This window comes from Netta rufina (genome assembly GCF_964035555.1).
Source record: "Netta rufina genome assembly, chromosome: 2".
NCBI classification, from domain to species: Eukaryota; Metazoa; Chordata; class Aves; order Anseriformes; family Anatidae; genus Netta; species Netta rufina.
In genome coordinates this window covers 106101286-106123132 of record NC_140124.1, presented here as the reverse complement: position 1 = coordinate 106123132, position 21847 = coordinate 106101286, and the positions used below count along the sequence as shown (strand labels likewise).

Below are 21847 nucleotides of genomic sequence, written 5' to 3'. Positions count from 1 at the left end.
TATTATTTCTACTCTGTGGCTTCTGACATTTCTTGTGTTCCAACAGGCATAGCTTCCTATTGTTTTAACTGGCTTTTTCTCCTGTTATGTGAGCTACCTAAACAAACAAAAGACAAGTTGACCGACTTTAGGGAAAACAGTGAAACGAACTATATATGCAGCATTTTTAGAAACAGAAGAATTAAGTAAGGGGGAGAATGCAGAACATTTTAAAATGGTTTGTGCAAATTGTGGATGATAATATGTTTTGAAATTGCCAAAAATCAAAATATTTTATAGAAATTCACGAGTTCTAAACTATTACCATCCTTTTACTTAAACGTGAGTTCTAAGTTACATCACAATTATGTTAAATGCCTGATGAATTGGGTTTTACTTGCTTATAATATTATTACATTGTTCAGTAAGTACTTGACTTTCGGAGTAAAATCGGTTTCCATTTCCATTTGGTTTCCATTTTTAAATGGAAACCAAAGTAACAAAACTTGGGTACCAAACGACCCAGATGTGTCAATGTAAGGTTTTGTAGTGCTTTAAAAGTGTTGGTTTCTTCACTTGAGGAGCAATTATGCCAGTCTAATTGCTTACTGCAATGTGGCAGTTCAGTAATGGATTCAATGTGGATGTTAAGTTTGTAGTTCTTGATAGTATTTTGCTTTTGTTTGTTTTTATTGTCCCAATGATTTTAAACCAGTGGTTTCAAATCAGGGTGGCACAGTGGATGTCATGTAGACATGTGGAGCATCACATAGGCACGTGGGCTAGAAACACACATGATCAGGCACGTGTGAAAGCTGTGCTTGTTCTCAGCATTTTACATTTCTGCCACTGACATTTCCTATGCTCCTGTGGGCTGGTGGCCAGTCTCAGCATGATGTTGAAAGAAGCCCTGTGTCTACAAGAGAGCTCAGGTTGTTCAGAGACATTTTTCTCTGAGAGTACAGCAGAGGACATCACTGCCATGACACACAAGGGTTCTTTACCGCTTTCCCCGCTGCTTTGCAAAGTGATATACAGCAGCAAGAAACTATAACTTCTGTCTCACTTCAGGAAGTACAATTTAGGAGCTGGGGTAATTTGATGGATAGTACATACTAAGAAAAATATTAGAAACCGGGAAAGGCCACATAGTCCATTGTGGCTCATTTCATTCCAAATACACCTTCCCTAGGTTATCATCCAATTGTTAAGAGAAAGAGTAATGTTATCCATTTTTTATAATTCCACTTTGGGGTATTACGGAGATAAATACCTGGATGTTAGAGAACTAACTTTCTTTCAGAGCACTATTTCAGGAGAAAAATACTTAAATGCAGATAGGTGAGATGACAGAAAGGAAATTGACCCTAAATGAAAAATATGATGATAGTGATATGAATATATGTGGATAACCATGATTTCTCAAGCTTCCCCAGAGACAAGCTTCCAATCATGAGACTTTCAGAAAGTAACCTTTCCTTTGATTTATTGTTTCAGGACCAATGCAGGAGACAATATATGACTTTTGGAGAATGGTATGGCATGAGAACACAGCCAGCATAATCATGGTTACTAATCTCGTAGAAGTGGGAAGGGTAAGTGATTTTTGTACTTTAAAAGATGAAAGACTTCCAAGGTGTTTGCTTTTGGAAATTAAATAGCAGACCAACAAGACGCTTATATACTGAGTAAGGCACATAAAATATTTATGACTGCCTCTGCTAAGAAGTTCATTATCAATTACTTTTAAGCATGCTTTGGATGCTTGGCTTTGAAAACATTAACACAATGAAAAAGTAACTGATAAAGTTGCACTCTGTACAGCAGAGTCTGCAAAGACTGCCAAAGAGGGAAAGTGTCATATCTTTGTGTATATCTCAGATGTGTTATTTCTGTTAAAGGAAACCAGGGAATGGGTTACAGAGCAAGGTATGGAGTGACCTATTTTTTTAAGGGTGGGGCAAAGACGAGGAGTAATTCTGGGACAGATTTCTTTAAAAAGTATTTAAACTATGAAATCGCATTTCCTTCACAGTATCTTAGTCTAAATCAACCTGGTTTGTCTGGGTGTTCACTTCCAGACTAAAACCAAAGAAACTGGCATTACTCATTTGTCCACTGTTCAAGGAGCATTTAGATAATTCCCTCAGTAATATGCTTTACCTTTTGGCTAGCCCTGAAGTGATCTACATGATGGCTGAAGGTCCCTTCCAACTGAGCTATTCTACTGTTCTATTTTACTAAACCTGTTGACCAGGAGGTCTTCTTCAGGAGCTGACTAGTAAAGGAAAGCTTGATTTACCTGGTTGATAAGGTGTACTTTTCTTTCTCTGTTTGATAATGTCTAAAGAAGGTCTCCTACTCAAGTTATTAAGGCTAATTTTGTTTTCAACAAGTATTGAATGGAACCCTTTTCTTTGTTTTTTTTTTTTTTTTTTTTTTTTTTTTTTTTGTTGTTGTTTGTTTGTTTGTTTGTTTAACAACCATCAATAACTGAGTCTTTTAATTTACTACTCTGTCTATGCATGATGTCTTAGTCTTCACCTGGGATGTTGTTTGGGAACTGGGCATATTGCTTTCATTTCACATGGGAGAAAAAAAAAAAAAAAGTCATTGCTTTTATTGCAAGTACTGCATTATTGTAAATCAAAACATTGAAATAAGAAGTCAAGTACATGAAGTACATGTATCTTGGTGTGAGCCACATGATTTTGAGATGTGTTTTTAATTTCATGCTGGTTGAGTGGCTGATATCCCTCTGCCCTGTGGTGTTTGCACCAGGAGAGAGAGCACTCCTTATGTAGAGTGAGTCAAAGGGCTGTATCTTGTCTCCTTTTTAACAAGTCCAGTTTTACAAGCTCAATTTATCTTTCTTTATGTCCTTGGTTGATTGCTACTATAAATCCTAACATTTAGATATCTGTGTGACCAAGCCTGCCAACAGATCAGGTGCAATTATTATTTTTAGATATTAAAAAAAAAAAGTAGGATTTGTGACGGCAATTAACACCTGCTGCAGGAACAAGTGTACAACTAATTGCAGAGACAAAGAAGGATCATGGAGGCTGCTTTAAAAATTCAGTCCCTTGATTGAAAAGGATGGGAGAAATAGTTGGGTGATCACATACCAATTCAAAATGGATGAATCTGTACAAATAGAAAACTCTCCAACAAATTTGTTAAAGCTTTGTACACATTCATAAATAACAAAGCATGCAAAAAAATGATGCTCTCAGGGGATGGATGAACAAACCTTAGAACAAACGTAGCATAGTATGTGAAACCACATGCTGTTTTCTTGAAGTCCATATCTGAAAGCATCAATTAACATGACCTGTCAGGTGTCACCCAGGGAGGTGCCAGTCTCAGTGCCAGCACTGTGGCCTCCCCTCACAACATTTAGTTGGGTCGCACATTCCCTTAGCAGCAAGCAACAGTTTGTGCCACTGTGGAGATTTCTTCAGGGTGCAAGAGTCCTAGTGGGATACCGATCTGCAGCTTTCTTGTTTTCTTGTTTCTGACAGTGGTAGAAATGACTTTGTTCTTGCTTTCTCTGGTGGCCAACATAGGTGAGATTAGAGAACAGAAATTAAAATGAGCTTTTAATGGAAATCAGATGGTATGAGCCACAAAACAACACAGTCACTTCCCTCTTGGTGCTTCTGTCCTACTCCCAGGGTGGGAACCATCATTACTAACACACCATCTCTCCCTCAATCCCAAACACAAGCTCTGTGCCACCTTGATTAGTAATGATTTTAATGGGCTTTTTGGTAGCATTCCTGCAGGGCAAATCTTGTAACCTTCCTGACCTTGAAGTTTTCTATTTCAAGAGTTGTTGCTGGTCTAAGATTTACAGGGGCTTATTATTTTATATATTTTTAAAAACTCTTGCCCAGTGTAAGTCAAGGAGGAAAATGCCTTTATGTTTTCAGAAAAGAGGAGTATCTGTTTAACATGTTTGCCACACAATGTATGTCCTTCATGAATTAATCATTGAGGGGGCGTATGTGTATTTGTTTACCAGGACTGGCTGGGTAGTCATTAAATCAGTGCTAGGAACTTGCTTCTTGCCCTGGAGCATTATGCATCAGGACTGTTTTAATTGCGGATAGAGGAATCACCATGAGGCTGTCCCTAATGCAAGCACCTGCTGCAAATGACTCAGTCCCTGCATTACCCTCCAGCAGGGTCTGGGTACATCTGCCAATATCTGTCATTATCTGAGGCATACTTGTCAAAACCATGCATCCCTTTAAGCTCTTGTGTGTTCCAGCAAGGGACCCTTGTCAGTGTTTCTGGCACCTGCAGACTGCTGTGCACCTGGTATTTAAATGGCACAGAAATGTGTTTTGATTGTTTTCTCTCTTTAATGAACCCACCTGAGGGACATTTAGCTCTTTATCTAGTAGCCTGTTACCCAGTCACTCACATTTACACTGCTTGTGTGGAAACTCAGAACTCACTTGTGCTGTTATACCAATCCATCTGCCAGAAGTCTTATCACAAAATCTGCAGGGCTCCCTAAGGAGACTTTTGTACTGGTAATTTAAGCTAATGATTTCTAAACATATTTAGTCAGTTTTATGAAGACCTCATTAGAATGTGACTGTTTATTAAAAATCTAAATGAGGTCTCACAGTCGTTTAGAAAAATCATTGCTGAGTTGCATGAACAGTTCTTTGATAACAGCTGATGAAGGGGTTTTTAGTTAAGATTGGTCTAAGTTGACTTAAGAACTTTTACAGAAAAATGAATAAGTAGGCAACCCTTGTAAGATAGATAAAAAATCTCTGTCTTCTTCATGCTGGGGTCAACAACTTCCCTCTCTCAATGAAGTCTGCAAGAAGAGCATGATAAGTAATTAGCGGTATAATACACCTATATTTTAATGCAAGAATCAGCGTTTTCCAAACCACAGACTAACAGTTAAAAAGCAAGAACAAGACTCATAAAAATAAATCAATGTGACCATAGGCCATTTAAAAAAAAATGTATTTTAGATTACATTAATGCAAGAAACCTTCATGTTCCTGTTACTAATTGATAGAGCAACTGAAGATAGTAGTGTAATTTCAGACATCTTTTCCCAAGAGGTTTAGCATACTATGGTGGCTTATTGTAGAAGAAACAGAACTTCTTTTATCCAACCAGTGTAGGGATGTTTGGTTTCCCAACAAGAGACACATGATAACATCTGGTTTATTCCAAGAGGCTGCTCTTACAGCTGGATCCTTGTGTGGGAAGCTATGGGAACTGGATCAAAGTCTTTATGTACTGGCCAAAGTCTCAGGTTGCTTCTTGAAATGTTTCAGTGTTTGTACACATAAAAACTTTTCTTTCCTCCTTAAAGAGTTACACTGGATTTAGAATATATTCAATTGTGTCATCTTGCTGTCACTTCCATCTTTGCTCTTCTTAGGCTGGTAGTGATACTTGGTTGGCGGAATCAAACGTGGCATGTCACATCATTTATCATTTGTCAGTAGTCACTTTCTCTCCCACTCCTTGTTTTCGCTTGAGGCAGGAGGAATTTAGTAATATCTGATTAATAAATGGTGAAGTGCACTGATGAAATTGGGTGGAGGTGGTTGATATATAAATGCACTGCTAGGACTCATGATTGTCTATCATGCTTTTAATATAACGAAGTATTTACAAAAAATCACTAGAAATGATTATAAAAAATAAAACCTCACCCCAGGAGCATCATAATTACAGTAATTAGAGTTTCACAATTATTATCCAGAATTAGAAAACAGCCAGTGCTAATAGTGTTAATAAGCACACAAAAGGCCCTTTTCTTTGAAAGGAGGCAAGGTTGACAACAACAGAATGGATGTGAGGCAAACAGGGGAATGAAGGTCAGCCATGGGATGGCAAATAGCCCATACATGTGCCTTAGCGCTACCACAACAGCCTCTCACCATCATCTTATCCCTGAGGAGTGCTGTGCTTTCCGATAGTCATTTCACACTCCTCTTGGGTGACTTTCCCTACCCAGGAGCTATCAGGGCTGGATATGCACAGGGAAAAAGAAAGAACAGCAAAAGTTGGTGGCTTAGCTGGTTGTTTGCTTGTTTGACTGGACATGCATGGCACTTTCATCTGCTTTGCTGCAAAAATGTTGATGGCTCTTCATGCGTAAAACAAGTGGGGGTCTACATGACAATGAAAAAACCCATACAGGAGTCAAATGTAGCAACTAGCAGAGAGGGAGCATCTCCTTACTGCTTGCTGTTTAAAAAAAAAAAAAATGTTCTTTGTTGTAAGATAAAATCAGAAGAGTGATTCTTCCCAGGGAAGACTCTGTGTGGGCCCAGTCCTCAGCAGTCATACGTGCCTGTGCTTGGGCCTGGCGTGCTCAGCATGTGCAACCTTGGTCAGCACTCAAGAGACATTTCTAAAAGAAATACAAACACGTTTCTTCAACAAAAAAAAAATCCAGAACTCTTCATCTTGAACTGAGTCTTCCTCAGATCTTCCTGATGGTCTATTTCTCAGACATCCAAGAAAATTTGTCAAGTAAAGTCCTGTCCAGAGGCTTCTCACTGAAGCATAATGCTATAACCAAACAATAAATTCATAGTTAACTCCATCAACACAAATGCTAGCACTGTATGAAATTTCCAATGGACTTAACCTCCTCTTAGAATAAAACAGGATTATTTTGATACAAACCTATTATGAAGCTCACAGTTAGGTAATTCAGATTTTTAAGAATCTTCATGCAGAATAACCATCTAATGAACAAAGGTAAATTCAAACTGTATTTAAGATTCAGATCACCCATTAGAAGGATATCGCAGAGGTGAAACAGAGCAACTCTCTAACACGTCCCACAAACAGCATGTTTGTGTTTAGTATAAATGGAAGAACACTCCATATAATTGAAACGGCCTCTAAATGTGATAAGCCAAATTACCAACATTGGTGTTAGTTCAAGATACTGACATTAGTGTTCCTTAGGAGATGTGCCAAAGCGTTTGTTAGCATAATGGTGACTAAGATTTTATTTAAACTTTTCTCCTGAAAGAAAGAAAACACATTTTGTACATGAGAGGGAGAAAGCTTTCTGCATTAAACCCTTCCCTACCTCTAGGTAATGCTAGTGTCAGCTTCAAAAACCTATAAATACTGTCCTTCCCCATATAGAGATATTTTAATTCTTAATTGCAGGTATCCATAAAACCTGGGACCTGTTCTTTTCATACATATATGTTCAGTCATTTTGTTTTACTTTTACTTTCACTGTAACTCCAGTGTCTGTTGTTGGATACAGTAGAGGCTGTAGTATTACAGAGTATGACTGATAAGAAAGTAAACAATTGTAATTTGAAACTATTCTTAATCTTCCAAGTCAGTGAACCCTTCTAGTAGTCAAAACAGATTTTAGCTTTCTAGACCTCTAACCAGAAATAACAAGTTGGCATTATTCCTTTGTGTGCTGCAGGGGAGGAACCCTTAGGGAAAAATTAATAAATAAATAAAAATTGGCTGTTATTCTCCAGGAAAGAGAAGGAAGAACTCTTTAATCTCTTAATAAATATGTCCCCAGATTGGCAATGTTGATATTGTCAAACAGGACATCAAACTATGAGTGGTCAGCACTGTCCCGTGTCACTCACAGCAAACATAGTTTCAGGTCTCAGTATTTTGATACTTTCTCTAGTTTCCAGTAAAAGCTATACTTCAGAAAATACTCATCAATGAAGATTAGTATCATAACGCTTCTTAGTTCAATCAAGATGATTCATTTTGCAAAATACATAAAAGAGTTTTAAGGATACACAAATGCACAGACCCCTTGTTGGGCTAGCTGCTGAAGTACTGCCAGGGTATAGGATGCAAGTAAAAGTACAATTTGCAAAGAGGTCTTCGAGTTCCACTTTGAAACACCGTGGCTGACAAAATGGCTTCATCACTGCAGGTCTGCTGAACTCAGTAGTCTCATGAAATTGATCTCTCAGTCTCTCTGTGAAGGAAGGAGTATCCTAGAGACGCCAACACGGTTTTACTGTAAAGCAGCACGTAGAGCTTTCTAACCTGACATCAGATGATCAAGTTTTAGAGCCAGAAGGCAACCAGCTAACTCGGTGGTGCTCTGTAGCTCAACTTATGGCATGATTTTGTCCTTGGAAAGGAAGCATGATTCAGTGCACGGGCTGTGCTGCTCAATGCAGGCACATCGGGTCCTTGGAGCACAGGATCTGAGCATTATGCCCACGATTTCACAGTTGTGTAAGGGATTAAGACAAGCTTGAGAAGCTCCAGATAATTCTTCATCTTGACATAAGGCTACCCTTCTCACATGCTCTGTGCTCAGCCTTTTTTGCTCCAGGGCTGTACTAAAGTGCACTAATTTACAGCCTTTTTTAATAAACAGTGGGAGACAATTGCCTAAACACAAGGAATGAAATAGGGACAATCCATGTTCTTCTTTTTTACTAGCTACAAAGGCAGGAACACTACAAGCAGCTTTACCTTGGGTCACCTTTACCCTAAAGCAATTCTCCCAGACTAATTCTGTTTGATGGCCAAAGTATGGCCCCACCGTCAGCCTGTCATCTTAATTTCACCTAATCCAAGCTGCCAGGCTGATGTTATACTAACAGCACATGTGATTTTTAAGAACAAATGGATTTCATTGATCCTCCCAGGAGGAAAGCAGTAAGTGTATTGCTACAACTGGGCATGTCCTGATAGCCAACTATCCCGGGTAGCAGCTGAATGAGAACCGTAGGCAACCTAGGGTTGCACTGCTGGGGTAACACAGGGCAGCAGGAGGTGGAGAATGATATCAGCTCTGAGTCATCACTGGAAGAAATTAGACTGAGCTAGTAAAATTCATAGGGATCTCTCACCCTCTGGGAGTTGTGAACCACAGAAAGACTTTTGTCTGCCTTTATACAGACCCATTCATCTGACAGTGCAGAACGGTATCCTAAATTTTGCATTGCACAATACTCTTCCATACCTCATTTTAGAGAAGTCTGAAATGAGGTATAGATCAATTAACTGACCTGCTCAAAAGCAAACAAAGAAAATGAACAAAAGGACTGGATTTTATCTCCTGTCAAAGGTGGTTTTATAACTAATAAAATGTTCTTAATCACAATACGTTTTTGTTTGAAAAGTATTTAAATAAAAATACTTTCATTTGTTGGATGTTCTTTTATTTCCAGTCAGCCAAATAAAAGTATATGATGTTATCTTAGTTATACCTGCAAAACCTGTTAAAAGTTTTCACCAGTGAGCTTGGTTGGCTATTTCATTTTATATCCTAGAGGTTTCATTTCAAAATTTATGTCTGACTTATCATCATTACTTAGTCCAGGATTAATTTTAAATTAGAATATATAATACTGCTCTTCACTAATGACAATCCATGCAGTGCATAGCCAGTTATACCACCTTTTTGCTAAGAATATTTCAGAATCAAATGAAATTGGAAACTTTGAATAATCACTGTTATTTAAACTGTTCTGTAGGAACTACAAAGTATATTTCACAGCCAGCTCACATATTAATTCAGTAATATTCCTCCTATTCCAAACCTTTAAGTAAATGAATTACTGTCCTGGCTTTCATACTGCCTGTAGCTAGATGTGTCACATTGCCAAATGGCTAAGTATACAGCTTCGGAAGTCACAATTTGTGTTCATTATCTATCTACTGCCTGCATTGTTTGTTATATTTAGAAGTAGCGAGAACAACTTTCCACCTTCATTTTTAATTCTTATTTTCCCACATTAGACAATTTTGCTGGGAGATTTGGGAGAGAGGGGGGGCAGGTCAAAGAAGATAATCATATTCTCCAAATTTCTCAAATTATTAGTAAAATAAACATGTTTGGAACAATTGGACAGTGTACCTTGGGATGAATAGATTAAATCAAAGCATTTTCATTATGTCTCTGGCAATCACCCTTTTTATCTCATCTTGTGATGAACATCTGTATTTTTTGGCAACATGTTAGGATGTAAATGTGGGGTGTATCTGAACAAACTCTCAATTATAGTTCTGCTCAGATGAGATTTCAAAATTATGTTTTCTACTTTGTGGCCGGTATTTACAGTTATGATAGCAACTGTGTGGAAAAAAAAATCTAATGCATTTAATATTCAGTTTTGGATTCATGTATCAATTATTTAGCTAAACCTTCTGTTAGTAGTTTTCTTGTAAAATATGTACCAAATGTTTATAAAAAGGGAAAGAGATTCATCAAGACACAGTAGCTAAAGCTGTGCTAAAAAGAAAAAATGAACAAACATATGTTGCCAGCAATGTTTCTCATATTTGATGAATAAAACCATATTCTATTTTGTTGCAATTGTCTTTCCCTATACAAACAAAAGCCCTGGTCCAATAAACATTTATAAGTGTGATTTCAGTTTACACTATTTAATCTACTTTTTTCTTTAAGACCCTTTCCTCTTTATTTGAGAATCCCTGGAGGGGATAGGAAACTGGTCTTTAAGCATTTACTTAACTTTTGGCTCATCAGGAGTCCACAGAGTTCCCATGTCTAAAGCTCAGCACGTGCAGCAGCATTGCAGAACAAGAGCCAAAACCAAAAGTAGGAAAAAAGCTCAATTTTTTTTTTTTTTTAAAAAAAAGGGGGGGGAAGAAAAAAGTTGTTGTTTTTTTCCTCACAGTGAGTGAATCAGTTAGTGTTGGTCTGTGGCTACGACTGCGGCTCTGGCACCTTTCCCACAGCTGTTACAGCCCCAATTCCACTTGGGAGAGTTTTCAGGAAATTGTGTTGTCATGGATCCTTCTGCTCTGCTCCAGTCTGCTCCGTGCCCCAAATCCCCTGTGCAGTACAGTATCCCCTACGGGCACAAGCTGCAGGAGGCTATAACTTCTGTGCAACATCCCCCCAGTGCTTCCCTAATTATTCCATTGGATCATCTTAAATAAAGTTTTTAAAAGAGGGGGAAACAAATCCAGCAGTTGAGGCGTAAGAAGGTGGGGACTACTGTGCTTTTCTAAATTGGTCTTTCCAAATGTTCCCGGTTCTTAGTCATAATCCAGACTGTCTAGACTTACCAAGTTAGAAACAGGCATGTTTTCCTTCAAGGCTGAGCAATTTAATTCAGCTAGGGTGTTGTTGTTTTTTTTCCCCTGATTGTTTATTTTACTAAACTGGAATTGTTTGAGGATGGCAGGCACCCATCAGAAAGAAACAAGGCTAAAGTTAGCAACAGAAAGACTTGCTGATGAGTGGTGCTGTTACCAGGACCACCGCAGCAGCTGTTTCCTCCATACGTGCGTTGGCCGTGTTTGCGTGGTTCATGTTCCACCTATGGAAAGGATCACTGAGCAGGCAGGAAGAGGAAATTGGCTCCAGAGACGGGGTGCTCGGTGGGCTGCTCCAGGCCAGAGGCAGCATGAGTCGCTTTATTCTGCATGCAGAGTAAAAAAACTCATCTTTAGTTGTAGGTGGGAAAGCCCCATTCCAGAGAGTTCCCAGCAGTGACCGTAAAGGCTCAGTTTGCTGGCCTAAGGGATTTGAACAATGTCAATTGTCTGGATTCTTTTGACAATACAAACAAAACAATGAGCATTCAATGCGTTTCACTTAGCTTCTATCAGAGAGTTTCTGGAAATCCGTCTAAACAGGATAAGATCTGAATAAATATCAAGTAGACGCAACAATAGATAGCAGTAGCAGCTACGAAACTGCTTGCAGCAACATTTAATGCTTTTAAAATGGTTGTTCATTGCTTATCGCTGATAGATGTGCTTGGGAGGGGAACACGCATTTGCCAGCGATCCTGAGGTTTAGGGATTGTCCCTCAGTGTGCCAAGGGGCCCTTGGCTGATGGAAACCATCTTCTGCAAACTGATGCCCTGCCTGGTTTTTTGCCCTTCAAGCCTCTCCCTATGGAAGGCAATTGTATAACCCGGTGTTTGCAAATTGTCCTGCAACTGTGCTGAATAGCAGATGAAATGTGAAGAAAATAATGGTATTTATGTATTTATTTATTTATTTGTACCTGATACTAATGTGGTTACTGGATCTGAAGACAGGCATAGAGAAATAAATAAAAACCTGCTAATAGCTGCCTGAACTTCAGATTTGCTCTCAACGAGCTTTCCCTCAGCTCTGTAAGCAGGAGTGAGCTGTCAGGATGCTTGTACAGCTCTGTGGCTGAGAGCCAGGCCTCACAACCAGAGTGTTATGATGAACTCTTTTACCTGGGAAGGATCCTGATGTAGGGCTGTGTTTTCCATCCCTTCACACAGTTTTATTCAGATTTAAATTTTATCCTGCTAACAAGTCAGGAGAAGGGTCAGAGCTACTTTGCCCTGACAGACTTCTGAGGCTATCAGCTAATGTTGCCTGTTTGCTGTCCAGACACTAAAGAAGGGTTATAGGTGATGATCAGCTACATCACTAGAAACTACTGTGATAAAGCACTTTCTTCTGCCCAACAGGGCAAGGTTCAGCTGCATAATCCTTTATACACTGAACCTGGATTTGGTATAAATAAATCACTTGAATTGTGCTTTACAGTTTTCACTGTATGCTTATATGTACATACTTCAGTTTTATCTTTTATTCATGACTAGGCATGGTTATAACCTGAATATTTTGTCATGAAAAGGGATTTGAGAAATGTTCTAACAGTTGTGAAGTTTAATTTTTTGTTTTCTTTTGCCATTTTCCATTCAAAATTTGAAGTCTGTGTTTTGACCCAGCAAATTTAAGTGTATATTTAAGCAAACCTGTGTATTTACATGTATTGAAAGATCAGTTTTAAATTTCCCCTTCAGTGAGAAAGAGAGAGGAAAACGCTGCAAGCAGCAGATGTGTAACAGATGCTACTCCTAGCCCATACTGCACTACTGGACAATGGCCAGGTGCAGTGATGATAACATAGCTATTACCGTGATACAGCAGAATAAAACAGATACAAAAGCAATGTGTTAGCTTCCCCACCCACCGTCTTGCCCACCCAAGTGAGAAGGAGGAGAATATTCTTAACTGTGTCAGCTAACTACATTGAAATATTCAATCCCCACAGCTACCTGCTTTAGGCAATAACAGAGCCCATGCTTCCTTTCTGAACATGCTAAATATTGTGAAGTTCATCCCATCTAGATCCCACCGGGGCGCAGAAAATCTTAAATATATTTTGTAAAAGCCACCTTCTTTCCATCTGTGACACGGACTTGGGGGTATTGGTGGATGAAAAACTGAATATGAGCCAGCAGTGTTGTGTTTGCAGCCCAGAAAGCCAATCATATCCTAGGCTGCATCAAAAGAAGTGTGGCCAGAAGGTCAAGGGAGGTGGTTTTCCCCCTATGCTCTACTGTGCTCAGCTCTGGGGCCCCCAGCACAAGAAGGATGTGGACCTACTAGACCAAGTCCAGAGGAGGACAAGAAAGATGATCAGAGGGCAGGAGCATCTCTCCCATGAAGACAGGCTGAGGGAGCTGGGGTTTTTCAGCCTGGAGGAGAGAAGGCTCCAAGGACCTTATAGCAGCCTTCCAGTACCTGGGGGGCTACAGTCCCTCTGGGGAGGGACTCTGTCAGGGAGTTTAGGGACAGGACAAGGCTTGAAAGTAAAAGAGGGTAGGTTTAGATTAGATATTTGGAAGAAATTCTTTACTATGAGGGTGGTGAGGCACTGTCACAGGCTGCCCAGGGAAGTTGTGGATGCCCCATCCCTGGAAATGTTCAAAGCCAGGCTGGATGGGGCTTGGAGCAACCTGGTCTGTTGGGAGGTGTCCCTGCCCATGGCAAGGGGGTTGGAACGAGGTGATCTGTAAGGTCACTCCCAACCCAAGCCATTCTGTGGTTCTATGATTCTATGGTGTCCATATCCCAGGATAAGTTTGCCAAGCACACACAGCTCCAGAAGCCAACTGAGGTCAGTACGTGGGAAAGGGGGTCATCTCACTTAACACTAGCCATCAAGCCAAACACCTAGACTAAGGCAGTTGACTAGACTCTTCTCATAGTTAACAAAAATAAAGGCACCTCTAGAAGGTATTCATCCTACTTCTCCTAATTTGAGCTAAGTGAGATGAATCCCACCAACAGTGTTTGGGGTCATCTAGCAAATTGGTGTTAAAGCCGAGATGTAAAACTCATCTCTTGACTTCATGTGTTGAGTTTTGCCATTTGAACTCTCAACAGGTCCTTCAGAAATTTAATCTGAGCAAACAGATACTTCTCTGACGGTAGAGAAGATCCTTCCTTTCTTAAAAACACATTTTCATTTTAGAAGGCATGAAGTATTTTTGAAACAAATCAACAACAAGAGACAGGGGGAAAAGGCTTCTTGTGGTAGTCGTCCCTCTACATGTACACCCTTGACGCACCCTCAGTTGGAAAGCATGAAAAATTAACAGTTTCTGTAACTGAGTTATGCACAGTATAAGTATTTCTTGTGTTCAGTACAAATTCACATTACTTTTCTAAAACTGAAAAAATCTTACCTGCAACACAAAAATGCTGTCTTAAAAAATGAACTAATGTCCCTTAAACATGAATCATTTCCACATGTAGAAAGTGTGACTGTTTTGCACGTGACTGTATTTTAAAACATAAACCACTGCAAAGAATACAGAAGAGATTCAGTATGAAACTTCTAAAATAAATTATCTTTAATTTTTTTTTCTGATATTTTTTTAAAGGTTAAATGCTGCAAATACTGGCCAGATGACACAGAGATATATAAAGACATTAAAGTTACCCTAATAGAAACAGAACTCCTCGCTGAATATGTAATTCGAACATTTGCAGTAGAAAAGGTAAGTTTCGAAGTTCTTTTTTTCTTAAATATTGTGGTATCTGCCTAAGTGACTTAGATACAGATTCAACATGGGAAAGTTATATTTGTTACCTGACATTCTGGATTTCATAGCTATTTTTTGGGTAAACACCTAGCGCCCTCTTATGGTACACTGTGTTCTTCTTTAAATGCAGCCGCTTTTCTGCGTTTTTTCATCACTCTTGGCCCCTGCCTGAGTTAGAAAAGTGATGTTCCTTGTGTAGGAAAAATCGAAGCCTCCCTCCCAGCAATCAATTTTAAAACACATTCGTGCTGTTTTCCCATCTTATGTTCACCACAATCATTTTCTGTCTGTACCGGAGGCTACATGCACCATTATTCAGAAGTCCGTGGTGGTGAATGCAGTGATCTGTTGGACCAGAGTGTTCCTGGTCAACAGTGAGACATTTCTGGAACAAAGTAGTATGTCCTCGAGGCAAATTCATTTGTAATGCAGAATCCATCTTTATGTACAGTTCCAATCAGCATTTGGTATTGCTGTTTATTAGAATAATGTCATGTGTTTGTTTGATGCTTCATAGATCTTGCAGCTCTCTCAAACAGCTCATACTATATGGACAATGTACAATTAACAAATAGGGTACCTGCTGAAAGTGAAAACAAGCAGGGTTACTTCATGTGGAAGAGTATTTTGCCTTTTGTGTCAATTCAGCCTTTTTATTTACAAGTTTCATTAAAGAACAGAAGTGTTTTGATTGTATGTATCAAGACATATCTGAGCTGCAGAACAAGGAGGAAATAGCCTCTTTAGAAGACTTGATATTCCTAATGGCATACTGAAGTAATGTTGCCTAATGAGTAAACTTTCAAGTAACTATATTAGAAAACTCCCTTTGATTTCATTGCAGTACCTGGGATATACTGCTTCTCTCTGATGATGAAATAGTATTCAGTTGTGGTGCTGAAGAACTTAATCTTTAGCATCAAAGAATCCCACAGCCAGGTAGATGAAACTGCCAAAAAGATGGCCCAACAGGGTCTCTGTACACACATACATTCACAGTAACAAAGGAATTAGGTTTTTGTCCTGTTTTATTCTTCAATCTAATACTTAAATATGCATCAATACAGCAACCCGAGGGTAATGATAATAGAATTATGCAGTTTGAATGAGCTGAAATATTGTATCATGTTTACCGCTATACATATTGTACATTGAATTCACTCAAGTCTGTTGTTTCCTTGCATTTAGATATTTTTAATAAACAGATGAGAAAGGGTGGCTATACTTTGAAGTAGATGAGGCACTCGTTGATTTCTGTTCTGCAAATTTTAAGCCATGCTTTGATGTTAGCTTTTCACTTCTTAACTAGGACTGGGAAAAAAAGACCTAAAGGATTTTACAGTTGATCATAACCAAACTGTCTTGAATAAGTGCATTAAAACAGATAGAGATAAAAGACGCTAAACATTTTATTTCTTTAAAAAAAAAAATCTCTGTCTGAAAAGATTTCACTTAGACACTGCTTTTTAATAGTTGGTAGTTTTTTAGCAAGCCTCTGAAAGCAGTGTTAGTGTGGTTTGAGTAAAGTACATTTGTTTTTACCTTACTTTCCATATTTTTTCACACTTTTTTAACTTCAGGAGGAGGGTAGTGCAGTGCAAATTACCCAGAAATGTTTTGGAATCATCATTCTTGCATGTCTTCAGAGCTCAGCTAGGCAGAGGCACTGGTGGCATGTTCTAATGTTGGCCAAAGACCCATTCTGAGCAGGAAGTTGGACTGGAGACCTCCAGAAGTCCCTTCTGACCACCTTTCATATTTTTGGGTTGTCATTCTTATACCTGCTTCTAAGATACAATTTCAGTTGATTAGTTTGGAGATAAATTGTTTGGTTTTCTTATTTTTATCTTTCAAATGGCTCTTCGGTAATTATAGAGGAGTAGGGGGATAAAACTAAGAAAACCAAGCATGAGTTTGTACTCTGATTCTGGGGAACACTTCCTAGATGTGCTTTACATTGTACACATAAGCAGTTCATTTGGAGTTACAGCACAACAGTTAACTCAGATGAATTACCCAAATAGTAACATACAACAGCACCATAAGTATTTGTTGGATTAAGATCTACATTTTTTAACATCCTAGGGTTTGTTAGCAATGTACACCATTTTCTGTTTGTTTCAGCTGAAAGAAAAAGTGAAAAATATGATCTTTCCAAGCTGAGCATATGCTTTTATGATTCATGCAGTTGTGCTGCTATTTTGGGTTTTGAAACCAGCAGGGAAGCTACAGACATGAAAATCATTCTTTTGTAGGTATAATAAGCAAACTCATTATAAAAGTACCCTATATGCAAAATCTTTTCTAAGTTGCTGAACGTTACCAACAATGATAGACAAAAATGCAGTCAACATGACAGCATTCTCAAAGCTAATGCACAAGATACACAGGACATATTCTGATCTGTGCAACAGCTGTGCACATTATTTTTGGGGGGGGCATTTTATATCTTGTAAATTGCTTGAAAATGAAGACTTTCTACAGCATGAAGGTTTTTATAGGGTATTCTTTTCAGTCCTCGATTCATATAGTCACGTCATGGCTTTTTTCTTTCTTTTTTTTTTTTTTTTGGTATGGGATCTTTGTTTCTTGAGGAATTGTGAGCAGTTGTTGTGGACAATATAAAAGTGTTTGGGACATGGATAGGTCACCTATGCACAGGTATTTACAGACTTGGAGGCCATACTTACATTAGCCCAAAAAAATAATTGTTAATTAACACACTAAAATCCCCAGAATACAGAGACCAAATTGTATTTGAATGTGTTTGTTAAACAATCCTAAAATACAAATTACTTTGTTCCTGAGCTTCCGTGTATTTTAAAATTGATCTCTAGGATGTAAGGCCATTTCTGTTCCAAGGACGTGATCTCTTCATTCCACACCAGTGTTGCACATACTCTTTGTCTTCTCCCTTGCTGGCTTTTCTGTGGCACTGTTTCCATGAGACATGAGAGTGAACAGACTCCTACTCTGACCAGATGCCCAGCCTGAGCTGTCAAGGCTCCAAGATACACCACAGCTAACTCCACTCAAGTAGTGCTGGCATGGCCAAAATTTCTCAGCCATTGAAAATCCACGACTCTTTTAGTTTGCATACTAGCAATAAATTAGGGAGTTTATATTACTTTATTACACAAAGAAAATTAGACCTTTTATATGCAAACCAGATCAAGACAGGAAATACATCTTTAAGAAGAAAAAGTATAAGCCACTGGTTATTAATATCATTGACATTTAGTCCAGCCTAGAGATGATATGTCATAATTTTGCTGTTTGCTTATGAAATATGTATGATGGCCTCTGGTCTGTAGATTTCTAATGAGAATGAAATACCAGCAGCTACATTTTTAGAGGGGGAAGGGGAAATACAAGCACTAAGAAAATCATACTTAGCATACACACCTTTAATATCCAGACTGCTCCAGAAATTCACATGGGAAATCACTTATACGATCGGCTCCTCATTCATACCTGTCTCACCATATCCATATCCTTGTAGACTATGGTAAATCACTTGCAGAGTGAGCATGTGGAGGTCTACAAATGCAGCCCCTATGACTGGAGGTGCAAAAAGGTTTTCTTTACTATTCAGCTGTTTCTTTCAGAACAATGAAGGAGACAAAAGATAAGGAAAATTATGCTGAAATTCTGGTTCCCTGAAGTCAGCAGCAAAACTCCTGTGGAGAGCAGTGGGGAAAAAAATTCATCTGTGCTAAATGTTCGTGGCCTTGCTGTTGACCTGTTTGTTGATCATGGCATGCATCTTAAGGTTGCAGTTTTCAAAGCAAGCTAGTACTTAAATATAGAGATGAGCCTCAATCTTGTTGCTAGAATTTTCTAATCAACCTAGTGATAAATCACTCCATTTTCTTGTAAGTCTTTGAAATCAGTTGATATGTAACCTTTGAACTTGCTTTCCAGCTAACAGAAAGCTCTCCAACAGTCTTGTACAGATATGGGTATTGGTGGGGGGTGGATGTTTCTCAGCAAGGCTCAGGCTTTAAAAGTTACATTCTTATGATGTCTCTTGTCCAATTTATTACACATTCCAACTTGCTTTTCAACCATTATTTTTTCAACAGAGAGGTGTTCATGAGATTCGAGAAATTCGGCAATTTCATTTCACTGGCTGGCCAGACCATGGTGTACCATACCACGCAACAGGCCTGCTGGGATTTGTACGGCAGGTCAAATCCAAGAGCCCTCCAAATGCCGGACCTCTGGTTGTTCACTGCAGGTAGGCAGAGCAGAAATCCCTTCATTGTGTTGTCCAGTAAACTCAGAACATACTTCTGCTTCTCCTGTGCTGTGTGATCCCCACACAGGTTGCTGAAGCCACTCTACTCACAATAACTTAACACCTAAAGTACAGAAGAATGGGTAAAACTGATTCTGAAACCCTGCAAATGCCTGAATGCAAGGCTTGATTTCAGCAGTAATCCCACTGGTCAAATACCTTCAAGAAGAACCCTGGCACTTAACATTTTCCAATAGACTGCTGAACATTAACTGTACTCTTCTTTTATTTAGTGCTGGTGCTGGCAGAACTGGGTGCTTCATCGTTATTGACATCATGCTAGATATGGCAGAAAGAGAAGGTGTTGTAGACATATACAATTGTGTGAGAGAGCTTCGATCTCGGAGAGTCAACATGGTGCAAACAGAGGTATTGTTAATCTAGAATATTGCCTTACATTTTGCAATAAAAATTATTATTCTAGCCCATAAAACTAGAGCCTGTTTGTGGTAAGAACTATCCAGAAGGTAGTTTATTCAATGACATACAGGAAAATAGTTCACACGTAAATCTGAAGAACTTCTGTCCAAACCAGGGCACAGTTATGCTGCATTTAAGGTTGTGTTTGTTTTAGTTTGTTTGTTTTAGTTTGTTGTTTGTTTGTTTGTTTTGTTTGCTTTGTTTTTGTTTTTAAAATAAAAAAAAAGTTTTAAAATGGTTTTACAAAATGATGGTTTAAAAAAAAGTTTTAAATGTTTATAAAAAAGGGAAACTCATGAGGGTTTCCTTTCCAGAGAGAATTCATTCTGGATTCATTCATCTTGTTGAGGCTCAGTTATGTAATAGTACCTACAGAACTGTGCAAGAGAGTGAGGAAACCAGAAACAGTCCGAGTTCGTAACATTACTGCACTTCTGTTTGTAATTGTAAATAGTTTCGGTCAATCTTTCTATATTTATTTCTAAATGAATGGGATACAGTTTTGTGAATTGCTATTGTTCTTTCTGGTCTTGCTTCAGTGCTTGTAAAGTCAGTAGGAATTAATGGGCCAACCATATTAGTTGTTACTTTTTATTTACCAAATTACTAATAGCATTATCTCCCATCATCAGTAATTATTTTAATTGCTTTACCAGGAACAGTATGTATTTATCCATGATGCTATCCTGGAAGCCTGTCTTTGTGGGGACACGTCTATTCCAGCTTCTCAAGTTAGGTCTGTTTATTATGAAATGAATAAACTGGATCCTCAGACTAACTCCAGCCAGATCAAAGAGGAATTTCGGGTAAGTTGTGGCTAGCAGTGCATAGAAGCTACACTTTTCAGCTATACTAAAGACTTAAGTGCTGACTTATAACCAAGTGAATTTGAGGCCAACCCTGGGGGGAAAGGCCACAAAAAAGGAAAGATAACTTGTCACTAATTGCTATTGAATTATGCTAAATCATAAAAAATTCAATGAGGTAGTAGTAAAATCTTCATTTTACTCACAGGAATTATGTCAATTCCTTCCGCTGTCCTTTCTCCAGAAAGCAGAAAGGTTACTATGCAGTTATCTTTGAGGTTGTTTTTCAAATATGTTTGCTTCCAGGATTCTTGCTTCCAAACCCTGCTGACTGTGATGTGTTTTCATTTCTCTGCATATTGATTCCCGCTGAAACTGAATGCTGACTTGATCTATTCTTAAATACTTGGGGATGCTTTCACTGCTGTGTTAATATTTCTGTTGTATTGTTTACTCTTTTTGAAAGACTTTAAATATGGTGACTCCAACGCTGCGTGTGGAAGACTGCAGCATAGCACTTTTGCCACGAAATCATGAAAAGAATCGCTGTATGGATGTTCTGCCTCCAGACAGATGCCTGCCTTTCCTCATAACGATAGATGGGGAGAGCAGTAACTACATTAATGCTGCACTGATGGATGTAAGTCTCTACTACATCATTAATAACTAAAAGGGGATAAGGAGCCCTCCAAACTGAGCAATGCCCGAAAGTGGAGTCAGCACAAGGCTGAAATCCTTCTAGCTAATTTTCCAAAAACATGGCACAAAATCTTTAAGCTCCCAAGCACATTTAGGATCCCACATATGTTATGTCAAAGCCAAGGTTCCAAAGCCATGCTCAGAGAGCAAGTCAGGGAGTTTTGATGAATTAGATGTATCTAGATTTCTCCCTAGTGCTTGAATTTTTAACCATCTGGCCTAGGAAAAAAAGAGTTACCTATTAAAACTCTAAGGCACTTAAATGGGATAATAAGGTTTCCAGCAATATTTCAGTTCCCTTTGTTTCTAATTTAAACAGTAATTAACAAAAAAAAATTGTCTGTCAGCACAAGATAGTACACAAGCCATTACTTCAGTCTTTCTGTTTATTTCTGTTTGAATGAATGGTTCCTCTTCATGTGTGTGTGGATTTTTTTCCTAATGCATCTAGAGTAATTCGAATCCTGCTAATAGAATATCAGTAAAAAGACACTTAAACCTCCTTCAGAGTCTGTAGATATTTATAGCCTATCTTTGACAATTTAGAGCTATAGTAATTATGGTTGTCACACACACATAAACAACAAGAAAGCAGAGGTTAGAAAAGAATGAGCCCATTGTAAATGGCCTTTTTGAAAAGTGAAGCTAGAGTAATAACAGTTTATATCATTTTTTGCATTTCTTTCTTTCCAAGTTCTCAAAGCATTTTCCTAAAATAAGCCTAAGTTCAAAACACTCCTGTGAAAAGGTAAATGTATTATCTTTATGTTTATCTATTTAGAGAAACTAAGAACAAAAGTTTAAGTGACTTCTCTTGGTTCTCATCATA

General features: G+C 38.5%; 1 protein-coding gene across 6 annotated transcripts in view; it reads left to right on the top strand.

Moving 5' to 3' along the window:
- Positions 1 to 21847, top strand: part of PTPRM (protein tyrosine phosphatase receptor type M) — a 464463-nt gene that overhangs the window by 428386 nt on the left and 14230 nt on the right. For all 6 annotated transcript variants that reach the window (XM_084281573.1, XM_084281572.1, XM_084281574.1 and 3 more), the window contains 6 exons: positions 1477 to 1574; positions 14632 to 14748; positions 18879 to 19033; positions 19327 to 19462; positions 20170 to 20319; positions 20786 to 20959. In XM_084281573.1, coding sequence (XP_084137699.1) covers positions 1477 to 1574; positions 14632 to 14748; positions 18879 to 19033; positions 19327 to 19462; positions 20170 to 20319; positions 20786 to 20959 — 830 coding nt within the window. The remainder of the gene's footprint in view (positions 1 to 1476; positions 1575 to 14631; positions 14749 to 18878; positions 19034 to 19326; positions 19463 to 20169; positions 20320 to 20785; positions 20960 to 21847) is intronic.